General features: G+C 36.6%; 1 protein-coding gene across 1 annotated transcript; it reads right to left on the reverse strand.

The window, feature by feature from the left end:
- Nucleotides 1–660: 660 nt before the first annotated feature.
- Nucleotides 661–10,046, reverse strand: LOC110110480 (purple acid phosphatase 2-like). The gene is made up of 8 exons (XM_020841976.2): nucleotides 9,800–10,046; nucleotides 8,639–8,839; nucleotides 8,363–8,474; nucleotides 7,497–7,726; nucleotides 2,872–3,010; nucleotides 2,132–2,352; nucleotides 1,766–1,887; nucleotides 661–1,147 (listed from the first exon to the last, which is right to left on the reverse strand). The coding sequence occupies exons 1-8, from the start codon at nucleotides 9,995–9,997 to the stop codon at nucleotides 952–954; spliced, it is 1,419 nt and encodes a 472-aa protein (XP_020697635.1). The 5' UTR covers nucleotides 9,998–10,046; the 3' UTR covers nucleotides 661–951.
- Nucleotides 10,047–20,936: the final 10,890 nt, after the last annotated feature.

The raw sequence follows: 20,936 nt of genomic DNA on the forward strand, positions 1-20,936 counted from the left end.
TATCTTTTTCTTTTTCCTCGAAGAAGTCGACATAGTTGGTGCCCTATGTCGGTGCCCCTTGGTCTATGGATACCCTTGAGATGAGTTAATGATTTCATCGTCGAATTTTGATATTATTTTTTAAGGAAAAAAATCTAAAAATAAAAGCACTCTTTTGATGTTTGGTTTAAAATAAAATTGGTAAAATAATACAATTACATTGTAGATCATTTCCTCCACAACTCCAAAAGCAAATACAACAAAATTGGTTATAGCTATTTTACATGCATTTATTTTACATTTGAAGTACATCAAACTTAAGTCCCTAAGGGCTCAAGCTATTAAATTACTAAAGTAGTATTCTTTCAAAATATAATTAAGAGAAGAGATGACTCGGCTTATTTAAATAATATACACAAAATTATAATTTATTATTAAATAAACATGAATCGAACACCTATGTCCATTAATTTTTTAATTTCTTTTAACTGGTCTTTCAATGACCCGATTATGAGAGTAATCGTATAAAATCCGGCTTATGTTAAGACAGATAAAGATAGACCTAAATTGCCTTGGATAAAAAGCATTAGAAATGACCTTTATTTATCATTTTTAAATGAGCTTCATAAGCTCATAAGCTTCACTTTAATTTCTAACATAATTACTACACATAAACAAGAATTTTTTATATATGATTCATCCATGTCATGATTAGATCTTTATTATATAAAACATTTTCAAAATAATCCCCATTTTACCGACTTAAAGACATTTATTTCCCCATTTTACCATTTTTATTCAAGGTTTACAAAGAATAAAACAACTATATGCAATTAAGACTAGATAAACAGACTTCAAAGCATGAACTTTAACAAAGCTAGCAAAGCCTTCAAAGAGTGTGGCATGGGTGACTCGCTAAGAACTTCAAGGTGGCTATTGCTGAAGAAAGAAGCCTGTAGCCAAAGTTCTCAGTTATACAGATGCTGATGATTCCTCCATAGGGTGCCAAAATCTGTTGTAGAACCACAGTGTATCAGCTTCCACCGCGTAGCCATCTTGGTTGCGATGCCAGGAATAATAAGCGTGTGTTCTATTCTTCACATCAAATATGGCATGGCCAAAACTAGCCTCCCTGAATGCCGAGTACTTAGGCTGAGGCTCTGTCATGCTGCAATGAAATAGATTTTAAAAACAAGAAAGAACCAACGTTTTACACTGAAATTCGCTATAGATAACTCCAATAAATAAATTTATGATTTTATTTGGGACAGCTTTCTTATTGCTTTATAAAACGACTTTTTAGTATAACAATTTCTTGAACTAGAAATTTTGATACTAGAAAGTTGTTTTAGAAAATAGTAAGAAAGCCATCCCAAACGAAGGGACAATTTTTGTACTGCTTTCTAAAACGGCTTTCTAGTACAACAACAACAACATCAAGCTTTGTCCCACTATATGGGGTCGGCTGCATAAATCCTTTTTCGCTATTGTGTCTTGTTAAAAATAAAATTCTCATTTAAATCTAATAAAGAAAAATCATTTCTAATATTTTCTAACCAAGTCTTTTTAGATCTACCTCTACCTTTCTTAATATAAGTCAAATCTAATACCTCAAATTTCTTAACCAGATCATCGGAAGGTCTACATTTAATGTGACTCTCTAATCTTATCTTCCACTGGAGCTACTCCAAAAATTTCAAATTTAAAAATTTTTTGTACTAAAAAATTGTTTTAGAAAGCAAGAAGAAATCCGATCCAAACGAGACCGAAGTCTAAATAAACTTACTTTTTAACAAGCCCTTCTTGATTTCCACCATCACCAATAGTGATGTACACCGGGGCAGACTGGTCAGGAACAGGACTGCATTCCCCATTCACAATATTATATGCAATGTTTGATATCCTTTCCTGAGCAAATTGGAAAGTATGTTAGCTCAATATATTTAATAGATATGAAAATGTTATAACATAAAGTTGAAACTTAAACTTTCAAAACAAATTAAGGCTTCGTTTGGGATGGCTTTCTTACTGCTTTTTACAGTAGCTTTCAAACACAAATTTTTTTATTTTTTACTAAAAAGCTACTTTAAGAAGCAGTAAGAAAGCCGTCCCAAACAAAGCCCAAGTAAATTGAAAGAAGAAGAGCACTTACACTGCGTTCATATGCATGAACATGGCCAGCAAATACAACGTCAACCTTGTACTTTACAAACCATGGCTCGTATATAACTCGCATGGTTTCACCCTCCATGTAGTGGTGATTATAACTATTGTACCATGGGGAATGCATGAGAACAATTAGCCAAGGGGTCTCGGTTCTATTTACTTTTGGCAGCTCAGCCTCGAGCCAATTGTACTGAGGAGTGTATGTCCCTGTACACAGAAAGATGAACTTACAATTTTGATAGGAAGAAACAATGAACTGTGCATTACAATTCCTTCAAAATATTATAATGGGAAGTACAAGTATTTGATCATTGATTATGAGCTTAGGAATGTAACTCTAAACAGAAAAAGGAAGCTCACTTGTTATGAGCTTGCCATATGTTTCACAACATCGAAATGGAATGATTTACAAGTAATTGGTTAACTAAGAGAGTAAAGTTTTGTTTGGGACGGGATTTTTACTGTTTTTTGAAGCAGCTTTTTAGTATAAAAATTTTAATTTTTGTACTATAAAGATGCTTTAAGAAGCAATAAGAAAGCTGTCTCAAACGGATCCTAAGACTACTTATTGAGTGATGAACAATTAAATTTTTTTTCTATAACAATATATCTCAAATATGTTACTAGATAGTGTTCAGCAACACAAAGGCTCAATGGAAAACATCCAACTTTATCCATAATGATCATCTTCAAACTAAAAATATAATGAAAAAAGAGCGGGCATACCGTATGCTGAATATGAAGCAAGGACAATGATGTATGCTGAGGCTCGCTTGATGGAATACCATAATGGAGCTGTACTACCTGAAGCTTTGTATGGGACATGATATCGATTTTTGTAAGGCTTGAAAGGAACACCTTCACCCTGCACAATTTAGTAGAAATCTCAATCACTGAACTTCAAAATCATGGAACTTACAGACCAAAAACTTCTAGAAGGAAAATAACTGTAAATGTGATGAAAAAAAAAAAAGATTTTGGATTAAAAATGTCCATGGTAAATAAACAAGACCTGACTAGCAAATAGAATCATGTCAGGACGAAGCTAGTTCTTGAAGAATCACTTAGTGAACTGGTTTGGATAGAACCCGACCATATCCCTTTTGACAACATTCGGCGAGTCAGACCGGGTTTAGGAAACACAATTCAAGAAAAGAGAAATTTTGTGTGAGTTTGCAAGCCCGCACCTAACCTTTGTTTCCCTATTTATAGGTAGAGATTAAGGTAAATGCTACATAGTTGAAAATATTATACAATTACATAGAATGCATAGGTTGATCTCATATTAGCTAGTTATGTAGCAAGTGGCTCCACCTCGTGAGTCGAAGGAAGCCCCAAGAAAGTTAGTGGACTCCACAGTTTAGGCAAGTACCGTAAATGACTTCCGTGGGACCGTGGGTATGTACTCTCAGCAGGAACACTCTGGCAAATTCTCCAATTAAGAACCTCTTATTGGTCAACAAGTATTATGGTGAGTATTCTAAACAAGTTTGTGAGCACCTCAGATTCTTAGCAAGTTAGTGACTTCTTGAGTGTGACAGCCCAAAATATGAATTTTTTTTTAAATGAAAATCTAAATTTATGTTTGAACTTAAGCACTGCGACTCTAAGCTTGTGAGCTATGAGGCACTACCCTTTGAGCATAGCAGCGCCAGAAACCGTCGTCGCGGCATAGAAGCCTCTATTCTACAGTTATTCTGAATTCAATATGTGGCGCTGCGGCGCAAGGCCATTAAAATTATTTTTATATTTATTTAATAAAATCTTAAACACTAAAAGCCTCCAGCACCGTCACCTTCTCCCCCATTTTTATTGTCTTACGTGGAGGAAGAGAGGAAAAGGGAGAGGAAGAGATATGGATGAGAGAAAGCAGGTTTTAGTCATTTTCGTCCATCGCTTCTGTTATGAAAAGTCATTTGATCGTTATAAGTAACCCAAATCTCACTTTAATTCTCAATGATTTTGAATTTGACAAATTTAATCTCTTCTAATCGATAAAATATATTTTCTCCTGATTTATTGCATTTTTACTTTGTAACTTTTCGTATATGATACATACGAACTTTATTGATATTTTGACTTTAATAATATTGAATTTCACCTACTAAAATAAAAGCTTAATGATTTTCTAAAGCTATCGATTATTATACAGATTTTCTCGAATTTATAGATTTTAATATTTCATATTGCATTTCATGCATGAAGGGAGATTGATATAACTGATATGAAATAAATATAGTATTTGCATGTAAGCAAGAAAAACTGGTTGTTAAAAATATAACTAATATGAATTTGCTCTTAAAACATAATATCCTATACAGAAGGGTGGGGTGACAGGCCTTCCTTTAAAGATGATTTATAGTGTTATCACAGTTGTAGCCTATAACTGATAATCAATCATGCCGGCGGGCTGAGGGTGATGACTCTTAATGATTTATTGAAAGCCAGCTTAAATGATAAAATGATAAAATGATAAAAATGTTGTAATGATAATAAATACATATGAAGGAATGAAAACACCACATTAAAATTGAATGTTCTGTCTTACTAAACTCTATATTGAATAATATACTAATGCAATTCATATATTAATAGCGTTAATAACACTGATAGATAAACAGCGAAGTGTGTGTGCATTACATATACTGATTTCATAAGAAAAAATAATTGATAAGATAGATAAGACTGATGACCTTGATTATATTAACGCATGAATGTTCGCGTTATAGTACTGATTTATTTATTTCTGATGTAATTATGTTCTCATACTTGTGACTGATTTATGGATTTTAGCATGATGTTTCTCATTTCTCGTTATTGATCATATTAAATCGTGCTAGGGATAACTGATCATTGATGATATTGAATGCTACTGATTTTATTAATTGAGATGAGCATGCATATTGATTTCTTAGATCTTGTATTAAAATCTTTAGCTGTTTTTGAGTTTCTGTTGGATTTTGTAAGTTTATTATGTGATTTTTTTGATTACATGTCAGAGAAGGAGTCAAGACCGTGCAGAGTGATACCGATTGAGATTCTTAATAGTACTTTTGATTTCGTTCTATATTTTATTTTATTCTTTTGTAACTAGGAGTCATTGATATATTAGAGATTGTTAGTGATCTCTTGGGTATCGTAAATGTAATTTTGATGAATAAATATAGTGAGATATTTTATGGTGTATGATATTTAATTGATTTCACTAGATATTAATTTATAAGAATGATTTAAGCTTTGGTAAATAATTAAAAAGATTAAATAGTCTTCCAATTTAGATCTTGGGATGTGAAATTAAGACCCTTGGTGAGTTCAACGACTTAATATTGAGGAATGAGTTGCAGCTAGCTCTTAGACAACCATTTGGTAATTCAACAACTTGCACATTTTAAGGTTTAAGGTGAATGCCAAGCAAGCAAGCTCCGAGTTGTAGTGGTTTAAGCTAAGTCAACATTTAGTACAACAACAACAACAACATCAAGCCTTTATCCCACTACGTGGGGTCGGCTACATGAATCATTTTTCTCCATTGTGTCCTATTAAAAGTCAAATTCTCGTTTAAATCTAATAAAGAAATGTCATTCCTAATATTTTCTAACCAAGTCTTTTTAGGTCTACCCCTACCTTTCTTAACATAAGTCAAATCTAATACCTCTACTCTCCTAACATTTAGTGACTTTCATAATTTGATAATCCAATCTATGCCAATAGGGGTGTACATTAGTTCTCTGATATTTGAGCTCCTTCTGAGAACTCGAGAAGGATAGGAAAATTAAATTTCTAAAATTTGATTTGGTATGAATGTTACAAGTTACAAGCGTAAATAAATCTAGAGCAATGGAATAAAAAAAATGCTTAGATTCTTAATGCATGTCCTATAAATTAGCAATGACGTCTATAAAATCAAGGTCTAAGTTTCATCTTCTAAATTTTTGAGTTTGTTAAGATCCCAAACTTTGATTTTTCATATATTCTCTTTTGGAAAATGAAAAGAAAGCCTCGAGCTAAATTGTTGTGGATGGGCTACAAAAGCCATTCAATAAAGAAGCATTGAAGAGGAAATTCCCGAAGTTTGTTAATGTATCTTCATAAAAAAGAAGTCCCATAGAAGAAAGTAAAGAACAAGGAAAACCAAGAGAATCTGGATCCTCAATAAATTAAAGAACGTCAAATGAATCTAGTCAATAGGACCAAATTTAGCCTTGCAAAAAATCAAGCACCAACATCTTAAACTTCAAAGGTAGTTGAGCCACTACGATTTGACAAAAGAAAGAGTTTTTCAGTCGAGCCTCAAGGTTTTATAGGTCTACAAGGAAGAAGACTCACAACAACATTCGTTTCAAGGAGAAAGTTCATTATATTGAGATGGAACCACAATGGAAACCCTCGAGTTAGGAAAAGTTTGGGTCTAATGGACCCAATAGATTCTCGACTATTCTGCGTGTTTTACACTCTTCACATCTAAAAGGATATTGGATCCAAGATGTCCATCAAAAATAAATTGGACTTTACTAAAAAATTGAATCACGCTTGGATGAGACTATAGGAGAATAGGAAGGGAGAGAGTTAGTTGTCAAAGAATCTCCAAAGACTTGGTTTATTAAGAAAAAGGCAAGTCACATCAAATTAAGAGAACACAATTCAAAGAATGAGATAATTCGTGTTATTTTCAATGCCCTTGCCTGACCTCTAAGACCCTATTTACAAGTAGAGACTATAGCCAATGCTATAAAATTGGCAATTTCATACATACAGAAAATGAGTTCACTTTGTGAGTCGAATGTAACCCTTGGTGAGTTGATAAGTTTTATATTTCAAAAGTACCTTTGGAACTTCCCTAGGTTGGTACTCTTGTTAGTAAATGAGTACTCTTGTGAGTATTCTAAGCAGGTTAATGAGTACCTCAAGGAAATACCCTTAGCGAGTGAATGACTTCTTGATTCCATTGGCAAGGCCAGTGACTTAATGTAAAGAATCAAGTTTAAGCCAGTTATTAAGTGGCTAGTTGGCAATCGGGTCGCTTGATGATTTCAAGGTTTCAACCAATTCAGAGTATAAGTGAGTATAGAGTAGCAAATGGTTTAAGTCAATTCAACATTCAACAACTTTCTATATTTAATTCGGGTCCACATACATCACAGCTTGATTAACCTAACCCCTATAAATATTGTAAAAAAAGCCATTATTCATCACTCATATTATAAAATTTCTCAGAATTTTCAAATCAACTTTCCTAACCTAAAAAAATATCAAAAACATATTATTTGAAAGAGAATTTGTAAAAATAAATAAAAGAGGGTAAGTAGTCATTATAACAAAAAAACACGGTAGCATGAGCAAATGACACTCACAATCTCGGGCGCAAAGTCTATCTCATGATTCCCTGCAATCCAAATCCAAGGCTGATATGCAGCACTTCTCTCAGTAAACCTTCCCCAAGTGTCCCATCTGACATTGTCGTGATACATGTAGTTATCAGCATAAGAAAGATCACCCAAAAATAGCACTGCTTGCCCTTTTATTGGGTTTGACTCATAATGAGTAAGTGTACGATTTGAATCAAAACTTTGTCCAAGGTCACCTACATGTATATGAGAATCATATAAAACTACCTCAAGTAATAGAAATGAAGCCAAAGAAAGAACAAATAAGAAACTTTTATAGCAAAAAGTATACAATGCAGAGAAAGTGAAGGTACAAAGTGTTAAGCAATTAAAAAGTCACCTATAGCTAAATTGACCATAATGACAATGAGAATATTAAGATAGATAACAAGCAAAACTACGAAGGATAAATTAAGAAGTAATAATATTAAAAGAATGTTTGGAGCAATATTTATCAAAGATAAACTATTTTAAATAGACTTAAATAGTTCTAACGTGTATAACCCAAGATAGAAATCATTACCTAGATAGATAGTTAAACTATAGGTTGAAGTATTAGGAATAACAAGGAGAGACCTAAGATAAAATTAATATAAATTGTTAAAAAAAAAATTGCAAAAAAATAGATTAACACCCCTTTTACCACCTTAAAAAATGAATAAAAAAAATGAGGACTAGTAAAGTCAACCTCAAAAAGTTGAGATAAGGCTCATGATGATGTTGTTGTTGTTGTTGATGATGATGATGATGATGATAAGTACAAGGTTAATTAGAGATGCAATCATCTTGCAATTGTCAAAGGAACCAATAAAGCATCGAAAATAGAATGTTACCTATAAGGCCAAATGTGTAAGGAACATCGGGCCCGACTTTTGGAGGTGTTGTGAACCAAAACTTCCTCAGTGTATGTCCAACCCCAACTGCATAGTAATACTTTGTATCATACTGAGATACACGAGCAAAACCATTCCACAATAAAAGTATACTTCAAAATCATGAAAATCCAATCAAAGCATAAGGAAGAATTTTTTACTAATAACAACCTTATCAATCAATTCAATAAATTCTAGAGTAAGAAAATAAAAGTTGATCATTACTAATCACAAAACCTTCAAATTTCTGATAGTGCAATGATGAATGTATCCTGAGGTGTAGTTGTAGTATATGTACTGATGCACCCTACCCTCAGCTGAGAAAGTGAGGTGGTTTTCACATGTCCCGTACAGGACTAGGCTTGAACCGGGCTCATCAGGTGTCACCCATGATACTATTATTGCCGACCCATCATGATCACCTTGAGTAATATGGACCTTCAAAATCAACCAAACTTCATCACTTAGTGGCACAAAGAAAATGAAACATAATTACTCATAATATACCATAGAATCTTCATATAAGCAAGGCACACCCAAAATATATTCATATCAATCATAGAAAACAAGGAAGATACCCACAGGAAAAAGGATTAAATGAAATCTGAAGTCTTGGAACAAAAAAAAGAAACAAAAAAAGGAGAAAAAGCTCCAGCGTTCGTAGTAAGGCGATCTAATAACTCGATTAAGAAATTTACTCTACACTTCCAGAAAGAAGGAAGCATTAGAGACAGTAATCTCACGAAGAATTCATCATTACCGTTCCTTTTATATTGAAATATCTCTTCTTCTGAACAAGAAAATGATCTCAATGTAAATTAAATGATGATTAGGCATCAGATATAGGATTTTATAGAAGGAATCAATCATAAGATTTCTGTAGAAACATTAACTGGTAATAACACATACTCTGCCCTTTTCATCCGTTATTATTATTCATTAGTTCATAAGCATCAATATATTCTTCAAGTAGCCGACAAGTAAACACACACAAAACAAGAAACGAAAACATACAAATGGAAGCCTCAGCACTTATGATACAACCAACCAATTGGCAAAAACCCAAAAGCACCAAAATGAAAACCAAAGTGAACTGAAAATTAAAGAAAAAATAAAGAGAGCTGGAGAGAGACAGCAATATTTAGCCAAGAAACTTAATCCATTGTCCAAATAGCAGAATATTATGCACACAAAAAACATGAAAAAAAAAAAACAAACAAACAAATCAAAGACATAACAATCATGATACAATCAACCAATTAAAAGAAAAGATAAAGGGGTACAACCCAAAAGCTCCAAAATTAAAATCTACATGAACTCAAGCAGAAGAAAAAGTAAAAAAGGAACAATCTTTTTGCAAACCAGCCAAAAGAATAAGAGAAAGAAAAGCTGCAAAACCTGTTGTGGAGCATTATAGCCCGGAGGAACACGAAAGACATCACTGTCAAGAGGCATGTCGACGGCTTTCTCATCCTTTCGGACGAAAGCGCTCGTCTTTCCTGCATCACAGAGCCCTGCGAGTGCAGAGAACGCCACCAACAATGCCGCCGCCGCAGCCGCAGGCGAAGTAGGCCAAGACCGCTTCACTCGACGCATGGTAACCACAAGCCTAATGCGGCTTTGGGTTGCTGAAGGGTGTTTAAATACGGAAGGGAGGGGAATATTCACTAAAAAGTGCCGCGCATCGCTTTAACTTATAATAAGAAAAATGAAGAAACAAATTCACCACCCTGCCGTCAGAAAAAAACTGAGAGCAGTAGAAATTCTTGAAGAAATTAACCGGCCTCCATCTGCTAATTAAGAACCAAGAAAGTGATAACAAAGCTGAATGAAAGGAGAACAGGAATCGGAAAACAGAGAAGTGGAAAATGGAATTCTATTCATCAAACAATCTGTACAGGAGAGTGTCTTAAATAGGCAAAAATGATAAAGACGTAAATACAAGTAATAAGCCTAATTCTAAATGATATCTGCTAATACCCTCCCGCAAATTAAGCATTCGGAGTGTGAATGTTTAATTTGTTTCGGAGCTCAAGGAACCGAGTAATCGAGAACGGCTTGGTGAAAATGTCGGCAATTTGATCGTTAGAGAAATATGTTCGAGCTTAATGTTGCCGGATCCAATTTGCTGACGAATAAAGTGATAGTCAATCTCGATGTGCTTGGTTCTAGCTTGAAAAACAGGGTTCTTGGCGATAGCCATGGCCGACGTGTTATCACAATAGATGGTTGTTGGTGAGAGCTGTGGAAGCTGGAGTTCGGTGGCAAGACGGCGTAACCAGACGACTTCGGAGGCTGCAGCAGAAAGTGAGCGGTACTCGGCTTCTGTCGAGGACTTAGCTACCGTCGGCTGCTTTTTGACTGTCCAGGAGATCAGATTTGGGCCTAAAAAAGTACAAAAGCCCGAGACAGACTTCCGATCATTGGTGTCGGATGCCCAGTCAGCATCCGAATAGGAGCGAAGATCTAAGGAACCCACGGTGATCGGCAAACCAAAGGAGAGAGTTCCTTTGATGTAACGCAGAAGTCTTTTGAGAGCCTTGTAGTCATGTTCGGTCGGAGATTGCATATGCTGGCAGATCCTGTTAGTAGCAAAAGCAATATCCGGTCGAGTAACAGATAAATACTGGAGAGACCCGGCAAGCCGGCGGTAGAGAGAGGGATCCTGAAACGGCTTCGGATTGGGTTCGTTATGCTTCTTTAGCGGCGTGATTGGAGTGGGGGCTGGCTTGCAATCTTTAAAACCTGAATCTTTTAATAATTGAGAAGCATAATGTGCTTGAGATAAAAAATAACCTTTGTTGGAACGAGTCACCTGAATACCGAGGAAGAGAGAGATTGTGCCAAGCTGTTTGAGAGCGAAGTGCAGTTGTAGTTGTTGTAGTAGTTGCCGAATTGCAGGTTCATTATTTCTTGTTACTAAGAAGTCATCAACATAAATCAGTAAGTATATATAAATATTATTGCGATGAAGAATGAGAAGAGAGGGATCAGAGCGACTAAACCCGAATCCAAGCTGTTGTAGAAAGCTTGTAAGTTTCTGAAACCATTGACGAGGTGCTTGTTTGAGCCCGTAAAGTGATTTGCGGAGCTTGCAGACCGCATGTGGTTGATCGGGATCGGTAAAGCCGGGCGGCTGACGCATGAAGATGTCGTCGGGAAGGTCTCCATGAAGAAAAGCATTCGCAATGTCCAACTGATACATAGGCCATTGTTGATGAAGTGAGAGAACGAGAAGAAGACGTATTGTAGGCATTTTGGCAACCGGGCTGAAAGTTTCTGTATAGTTGATCCCGAATTGTTGATCATAGCCGAGGGCAACGAGACGTGCTTTGTAACGTTGGATCTGACCGTTAGGAAGACGCTTGATTTTATAGGCCCATTTGCAGCCGAGGACCGGCTTGTTCGGGGGAGGAGAAACGAGAGTCCAGGTCGACTGTTTTTGAAGCGCATTGAATTCCTCTTGCATAGCAGACCGCCGACGCCATTTTGCTCAGGCGTGTGAGGACAAGAAAGTTGATGAATAATACCATTGTCTTGCAAGAAGAGGCGAAACTCACGACTGGTGTATTCACCACCACCGTCGGAACGAAGAATCTTGGGAATGTGATTAAATTGAGTTTTAGTGTAATTGCAAAAGTTTTTAAATTTACTAAAGACCTCACTTTTGTTGTAAAGAAGATACATCCACGAGAACCGAGTGTAGTCATCAATGAAGATCACGTAATACCTATGACCGTCCAGAGAAATATGCGGGGCAGGACCCCAAACGTCCGTATGCACAATTTCAAAGGGAGCTTTAAAAATGGAACGACTATTATTAAACGTAAGTTTGTGGCTCTTGGCCCGGTTACAAGAATCACAGAAGAAAGAATTAGGTACATTAAGAATTTCAGGAAACAATTTCGACAAAGCAATGTGAGTATCACGATTCGGATGAGCAAGACGGGAATGCCAAGTCTTGGAAGCAGGAAGGTTGGCTGTGAGAGCCGCATGGGAAATGCCTGGTGCAGTGCGGATGTGATAAAGACCATTAAGAAGATGGCCACGAAGCAGCGGATGATGGTCCCGAGAGTCCTTAATCACAAAACCGTTAGCATCAAAAGAGATTATAACAGAATTATCGGAAGTAAGACGAGAAACAGATAGCAAATTATGTGTGAGAGAAGGCACATGTAGGAGGTTGTTGAGTTTTAACTTACGAGCCGTATCCGGTAGAGGAAGAAGTCCTTGACCTGTGTTGGTAATGGGTAGAGTGCTGCCATTAGCCGCCGAAACAGTGTCCGAGCCTTGATAAGACGTCGGGTAATAGAGATGATTCGCATCGGGAGTCAGGTGAGTGGAGGCGCCGGAGTCAAGAATCCAATCTTGACTGACCGGCGGCACAGGATTGGCCAGGAGAGCGCGGGGTTGTCTCGTGTCTGTAGGCGCGTACTTTGGATTGTGGCGGTGCCAACAGTTAAGTGCGACATGGCCAAGCTTACCACAAATCTGACATGTAGGCCGAGCAGTTTGCTGAGGAGTAGCATAGTTCGGCGGAGGAACGGGTGATGGTAGAGAAGAAAATTGGTTCTTGGGTTTACTGGAGCGACGATTGTTCCCATTGCGAGGACGAGAGGAGTTAGAAGATGCAGCATAAAGGGCGGTGGGGGCTGTAGTGCCGGTAGAATCTTGCAAGGTTTCTTGATGAAGATGAATCTCTTCATTGCACAGAAGTGCATAAAACGTATCAAGATCAATCGGCAACAGGGAATTACGAATGGTAGATTTGAACGAGTTGTAGGTTGGCAGCAAGCCATTGAGAATGTGAAGCATAACATCTTCAGACTCAATCTTCGATCCGGACGCAGCTATATTTTCCACGAGTGTTTTAATGTGCGTAAGGTACTGTTGAACAGAGAGGTCCTTCATTTGAGAGCGGTAGAGCTCGTTCTTGAGCTGAATGACACGGGATCGGCTGGTAGGTTGGAGTCTTCGTTCAAGAATGTGCCAGGCTTCATGAGCGGTAGTGGCCGTGAGAATGTAAGGTAGAATAGATTGGGAAACCATGGCAAATATGGCAGCAAGAAGATTGCTGTCTATGAGCTGCCACTGTGCGTAGTACGGCGAAGTAATATCTGTCGGAGCAAGAACCGTGCCAAGAAGATGACCTGCGTACCCATTTGCGGTGAACTGTTGAAGCAATTGAACACGCCAAATATGATAGTTGTCGGTAGTGAGATGGTGAGGAGCAAGATTTTTGATATTGGACACAAGAAACTTAAGATTTGATGGAATCAGAGGAGACGGGCTGGTACTGATCGTCTGAGAGGAGGAGGAGGGGGAGGAGGCCGGAGGTATGGAGTCCATGAGATCTTGTTAATCTCTGATGGCTCTGATACCATGATAGCAAAGCTGAATGAAAGGAGAACAGGAATCGGAAAACAAAGAAGTGGAAAATGGAATTCTATTCATCAAACAATCTGTACAGGAGAGTGCCTTAAATAGGCAAAAGATGGTAAAGACGTAAATACAAGTAATAAGCCTAATTCTAAATGATATCTGCTAATAGAAAGCCCATAAGACGAAGAATCCCAACCAGCAGGCGAGCCAAAAAGCAAATTCAAATAAACAAGAGCCCAACTTAAATAGCAAGCTATCAGAGAGCTATCAGAAAACTACTTGAAATAGGCCAAGACTCCAACACCAACAACAGCCAACAAGAAAGGCCAAAATAAAACTCAAAAAATAATAAGAACCCAATAACAGCCAAAAGGAAAAACTCACCAAAACCAACAACAGACTAACATCAGCATACCCAAAAATCAATCAGACCAAAAAAGAACCAACAACAGATGAACAGAAACCACAAACAAGAAAATCCAAAATACCAGAAAAAATAAGAATCAAGCAACCGAACTCAGAAAGGGAGAAACCTCCTAAAGATAAAAGAAACAAATCAGTCCTTGGTTGCCATGGTTGCTTCTGAAAATGATGCTGATTGGGCTTATTTGGTTTGGCACAAAAAACACTCTCTTAGACACTCTGTTTATTCCTGGATGGCTCTCTCTAATGGTCTCAAAACTTCAGCTGCATTGAGTGCTAGAAATATTGTTATTACGGACGTTAGCTGCCCACTTTGCCATCTTCACCCTGAAACCACCGTTCACCTTTTGTTTGAATGCGACTATTCTTTTCAGGTTATATGTAAGCTTATCCCTCAATTTACAAGTTTTCTCCTTAGACCTAACATTGCTCAAGCGTTTCAGTTTATTTCTGGGTTTGAATCTTCTATGGAGGTTAAGTTTGGGCTTTTACTGATCCTTAACGTTACTGTGTACTTCATTTGGACTGAGAGGAATTCAAGGAAGTTTAATGGGAGGATTTCTTGTGCTATTACGTTGGCTAAGAAAATTTCTAATGTGGTTTACCTGAAACTTGATAGATGGAAATGTGGAAATTTGGTAAAAGAAAAACTTATGGTGAAGTATCATTAATTTGTCTATTGCCGGGGCATGAATTTTCTGTTTGCTGCTTTGTTGCCTGCTGGCTCGACAATTTTTGGGTTATATGCTGCTGGAATATGATTTTTCTGGGAGAGTATTTGAATTTTGATGGTCTGTTAAGTGGTGGTTGGTATTTCATCACCTTTTTTACTGGAATGGTTCAGGAAGCTGAAAGTTCTTATGGCAGGATTTATCTCATTTTGGGATTTGCTGGTGGCATCCTTCTTTGCTGCCCAAATCTTAATTCTGTTGCTGTGATGGAGACGTTCGGGATTCGTTTCTTAGGCAGGCTAATTTTTGAGTCTAGGACGATGATGAATCCTGCCTTCTCCTTTTGGACGGTCTACGAGCAACCAAAGAAGCATGATCCAATTCATGACTGATCAAATTTTATTCTGAGTCCTGGCTGGGCAGACTCTTTTGTCTGCAATTTTGCTTCATGTAATTTTGGTCTTACAGGTCTTATAGTTTTTATAGTTTTAGCATTTCTCTTATTTTTGCTGCTTGCCTTCTTTTTGTTTAGGCAATGCTTTCTTGTTTTATTTTACTTATAATTCTGTTTCTTTTTAATAGAATGTGCTATGCCCTCAAATTTAATATATATATAATTCAATATTCAGCTAAAAAATTTAGCGGGTGAAAATTTTAAAAATTATTATAAATAACATAAAATTAAATCTCATCTATGCTAAATTTATATTTTGTTATCCAACATTCTCTAAAAAATGATCGAATACAATGATTCTTATTTTTTTAATTTTGAATGTTGAATATCAAAATATATATTAATATTAGCTTAATTAGAATTGTTATGTCACAAAAATTTGTCTTAATCCAACAAAAATCTCTAGTTCTACCAAAGTACTACTGCCGACAAACTTTCGTCAACCAATGCCAAACCACCGCCTATCGTCGTAAAACCACTGTTTGTCTCCTGACCATCGCCCGTCCATCGATCGCCGTCAGACTTTCGCCTCACCTACCATTGTCGAACCATCACCCATCCATCAACTTCCACTGTACCTCTACCTGTCTTCCATTGATACACCACTCTAACTATTGGCCCATGCAACCTACAGCCCCTCCAATCACCATCGTCAGTCAACTACGGCCCCTCCAATCTCCGTTGCATGACGACTAAGGTCCTTCAGACCTACATTATCGGCTGACTACGGTCCCTCCGACTAGCGTAGCCCGCTGATTACAGGCCCTCCGACCTCTATCGCTCACCAACTACGAGCCCTCCTACCTCTGTTGCATGCCAACTACCATATCATCGACCTCACGCAATCACTCGCAGACTAGAGTCTCTCTAACCTTCGTCTCTTGTCGACTATAGTCCCTCAGAGCTCTATCATCGGCCGACTATGGTCCCTCAGACCTCATCGTTAGCCGACAATAGTCCCTCCAATCACGACTACGATCCCTCTGACCTCAATCACCCATCGACTATGGTCCTCTGACCTCCGTCGTCTATCGATTATAGTCCATCCGACCTTTGTCGCCGCCGACTACGTACGATATCTCCAAATTCCATCACCCACCGATTGCGGTCCCCTAACAACAGTTGTCTGCTCACTACAGTTCCTTCGACCTCCGTCGCCAGTCGACTACGATCCCTCCTGTAGTTACATGCTCTTGTAGCTTAATGTGTGTGGTAGGGCAAGGTCCAAAAGCTCAAACCTTCAAATCAAAACTTTTGGCATGCCCTAACAATATATTACAGTTACATATTGTGTAGCTTGATATGTTTATTAGGTCAGGATCTATAATTTGATATATGCAAGATTTTCAAAATTAAAGCAAGTTCAAATCGAGGAAAGCTTGAAACTTCAAATACAAGTTAAGCCTATGAAAATGAGTTTGTTAAAGAAAATAGCAGGTTTATTCCTCGTAAAGGAAATTTACCTACATTTTTTGTTCAAATCATAATAGAAAAAGAAAACGGCCTATGATTATCAATGCTGATGAAAAATAAACTGTTCCCTCATCACTAAAGGAAAAAACTTCATGAGCAGAAAACCCTTCAAAAATCTACATTCACTCCCACCGCTTGTGTGTATTAATCCCTTAGGTAGAAGACACTTTATCTCATTTTAGAAACCTTGAAGTATGAAAGTTCATTCTATTGTACAAAGTATCTAGTAATCATCTAATTCTAATCCAAATATATTTCTAAATTTTCCATTCAATCATATTATGACTTTTTTTAGAGAGGTATAATTACTGGTTGATGTGTTAAAATTTTAAAATCTACTCATAAGTGACCTCATCACTCACAATCAAATTCAAACTAAAGAAGAATTCCATTAACAAAAGAAACAATCATTTGAGATTTCTTCATTTTTAATCTTTATGTAGGTTAGAGCTTGGATTGCCTTTAAGTCTTATTTCCTAAGGGTACTGCATGGATGCAACGATTTATCCTCTTCAATGTAGTTTAACTCAGATAGAAAGTGGATTTAAGGCATGTCATAAAGATAAATGACATCGTCAATTATATCAAAGCCTCTGTTCACCATTTTGAGTTTTCTTTCATGGGGGTATTTTTAAATTAAATTTTAGCTAAGTTTATTCTTAGCTTTATAAATTCGTTTGAGAAAACTTATGGGGAATCCTCAATAAGATTGATAATCTTAATTCCAATTTAAGTCAAAGACTTAGGACACTTCAAGGTCTTTTACTACAATTACCCATTGCACTATAGCAAAAACTACGTATACCCTCGAACTTTCCGGCATTTGATAGACTTTTAAATTTTTAGAAAAATAATTATTATAAATATTTAAAATTATTTATTTTGTTAAATTTAATTAATTAAGTTGAGAAGATGTGGTGAGACCTGCAATGCTTTATGGTGTAAAATGTTGGTCATTAAAAGAGAAGCATAACATCAAGTTAAGTGTTTGCAGAGATGAGAATGCTCATGAGTGGCGTTCCTCTTGGTGACAAGATATGAAATGAGCATATAAGTGAAAAGGGTTGAGAAGCACCTATGGAAGATAAGATTAGAGAGATTGAGAGAGTCGCGTTTGATGATTTGGTCACATAAAATGGCGGCCTCTCGATGACCAAATTAGGAATGTAGTTGTATTAGATTTAGCTTATGTTAAAAAAAGGTAGAGGTATAAAAATACTCGGATGCTTGTGACACGGGAAGAGTGTTTCAAAACTGCCGGAAAATGAGTGCTTCGCAAACGCTAATATTACTGCACAATTCCGCAAGAATTCTGTCAGTAAATCCACCGGAAATATCTCTAGTGCAAAATACATTTTCGTATAGGTTCCCCTCTAAAGACCTATGCACGCCTTTCTTTGCATGGTGTGATTAAAGACTATGGCTGCGATGTTACCTGACACCGATCGTGCATATATTTCTTGACGTGGCAAGCAGGCTAAGACTCCTTGAATTTTCCTTAAACAGAGGAGACACCGGAGGCTGCCAGGTTTTTCATTGATAGGGGACCTATGTGTGAAATAACAAAATATGATTTACAAATCAATTTGAATTTAATATATTTTCCTTCAACATATGTTATTCCAACCTCTAATATTTTCATACTATATGTTGGCTAAATTCTTCATATTATGAATATTAGAAAGCAAATAAATTGTATGTAAAACCAATTGGTGCAAGGATGAAAGATATTAATAGATGAGTTCATTAATTGAGTGAATTTCTTCATCCAGACTGTCTGTCAACTGCATAGCTTGAACTCAGATGAAAAGTTTTGATGCCAGTATTTTAAACATAAAAAATCAAATGCACCTAAGACTAGATGACGTAATTGTTGATTTATATCGCAGAAGATTCATGCCAGAATATTGATATTGGACTTCTAATGTTGAATATGATCTGTATTTCAATTCTCGATGCTACCGTTTGCAAGTTCTAAAATAACTGAGGAAGAAAATTTCTGACCTCTTGAGGACTTAATTTATGATGCAAGTGGGGCATAATTTGAATAATGTATAAAAGAGTCACCAAATAAGAACGCACGAATTTTTTATAATTTTTTACATCTGTCCAACAACCAATATAAAAGTGGTGCATCACTCACTCAGAGTTATTTATTGCTGTGAAGATGTTAAGCATCAATGTATAATATAATATCCCCCGTGAATGTTTTAATCAATTCGTTAGGCTGCTTAAGGAAACCAACCTGGCAGATGATATAATTCCTACATATTTATATTGAACTAAGAAGTTGGTTTTCAAACTTGATTTGACATTTACAAAAAATATATTGTTGTATCAATGGATGCATATTATACTATAAAGATTATTTATCAAAGTCTGGGATAAAAAGAAAGTTGAAGGATGTAATAGTCAGTAAAATGTTTTACTTACCTATAATTCCTAGACTATAACAATTATATGCATCAATGAGATCTACTGCACATATGATATTGCATAATTATGTACGTTATGCTATAAATATTATTTATTAGAGATTACATGATCATTGCAATGCATCAAGATTTAAACTAATGTCTGAGATAAAAAGAAAGCTGAAGGATATATCAGTCGATAAGATATTTTACTTATCCATAATTCCTATACTATAACAATTATATGCATTCATGAGATCTACTGTACATATGAGATGGCATAATGAATACATCTCGCAAGAAGGTGTTATTACATATCCATCAAAAGCATATGCTTGAAAACACTTTGACATATACATCTTACCTTCGCCACAAAATCAAGAAATGTAATATTAGGTTTATGCACATATAGTTTTACTCCATTAAGTCAGTCTACTTTACTTTACTCATGTTGGCCCGTGATACTCATGTGAAAGCTCGATTTTCCTTCCAGGATCGTCCGGGACGAAGTTGGATCGTCCAAGACGATCAGTATAGACGTGAACAGTTTTCGTCCCTGGACGGCTTGCCCTCCGGACAAATTTCGTCCTGGGACGAACCTCTCTGTCCACAGATTCTGTACCGATCATCCCGGACGATCCTGGAAGGAAAATCGAGCTTTCACAACTCATCCCTTACAATTTTCCTCCATAGTTTGACTTTGGTGATCCCAAATTATTGACTTTGGGCATGAGCAATAAAAGGTTTTATATTTTGAATTTAAAAATGAGTGAAAACAATGACTCCATTGAAACTAAACATATTTAAGTTCTTGTTCAAGCTAAGGGCTTTAAAGTAGGCATTATACTTGCCAAAACAAATTTAATGTGTGATCTCAATTGATAAAGATGCATTTAGCTAAACAAGAAAAATATCATGCATCATATAAAGCACTGCTTCAGCTGCTGCATTAAGATAAGAGATATAAAAAATAGCATCTGAAAAATTAAACTATGCCCAAGATGTTGATATATACGATCTTTTAAGGTTGCAACAAAGGTTGCCTCACAGCCAGAAATCATTTTCTCATAGACGATGTCAAATTGTTGTGTCCTAGAATATTCACAATGATGGATATATATAAAGTTCAGCCTCCTAGCTTTGTACAAAGATCCAGCACACAAACATATAAAAAGTTGGGTGCAATATTCATAAGAGATATCAAGATTTTTATGTTGAAACCCCTTAAATGGAAAAAAACTCACAAGGTTTGGTCCTGTTTGAATGAATCCACTAATACTGATAGTTGATTACAAATGATACCTCTATTTGGAGGAGGGTGTTGGCTCAATGTAGCAAATACATATTGTATAGAATGCATTATATGACAGTAGTTCTTAAGAGAGTGTTGGAATATTTATTTGTTAAGTAGGACCTTAGTTGGCAAGCGACGGTGGTCGGAAGGATCGTAATCAGCAGACGAGGGTGATCGAAAGTGGTAGTCGACGAGCGATGGTGGTTGGAAGGAATCTAGTCGGCGAGCGATGGTGGTCGGAAGGAACGTAGTCGGCGAGGGACGGTGGTCGAAAGGACTGTAGTCGGCAGGCGACGGTGGTCGGAAGGACCGTAGTCAAAACTGAGTGATCGATCTTGGGCTCATTGGATTCGTCTCATTGAGCAGCTCGATTCAACTATAAACATGTCATATTTGGATATCATTTGGTCATCCAATTAATACT

The sequence above is a fragment of the Dendrobium catenatum genome, unplaced genomic scaffold, assembly GCF_001605985.2.
Source record: "Dendrobium catenatum unplaced genomic scaffold, ASM160598v2 fragScaff_scaffold_1520, whole genome shotgun sequence".
NCBI classification, from domain to species: Eukaryota; Viridiplantae; Streptophyta; class Magnoliopsida; order Asparagales; family Orchidaceae; genus Dendrobium; species Dendrobium catenatum.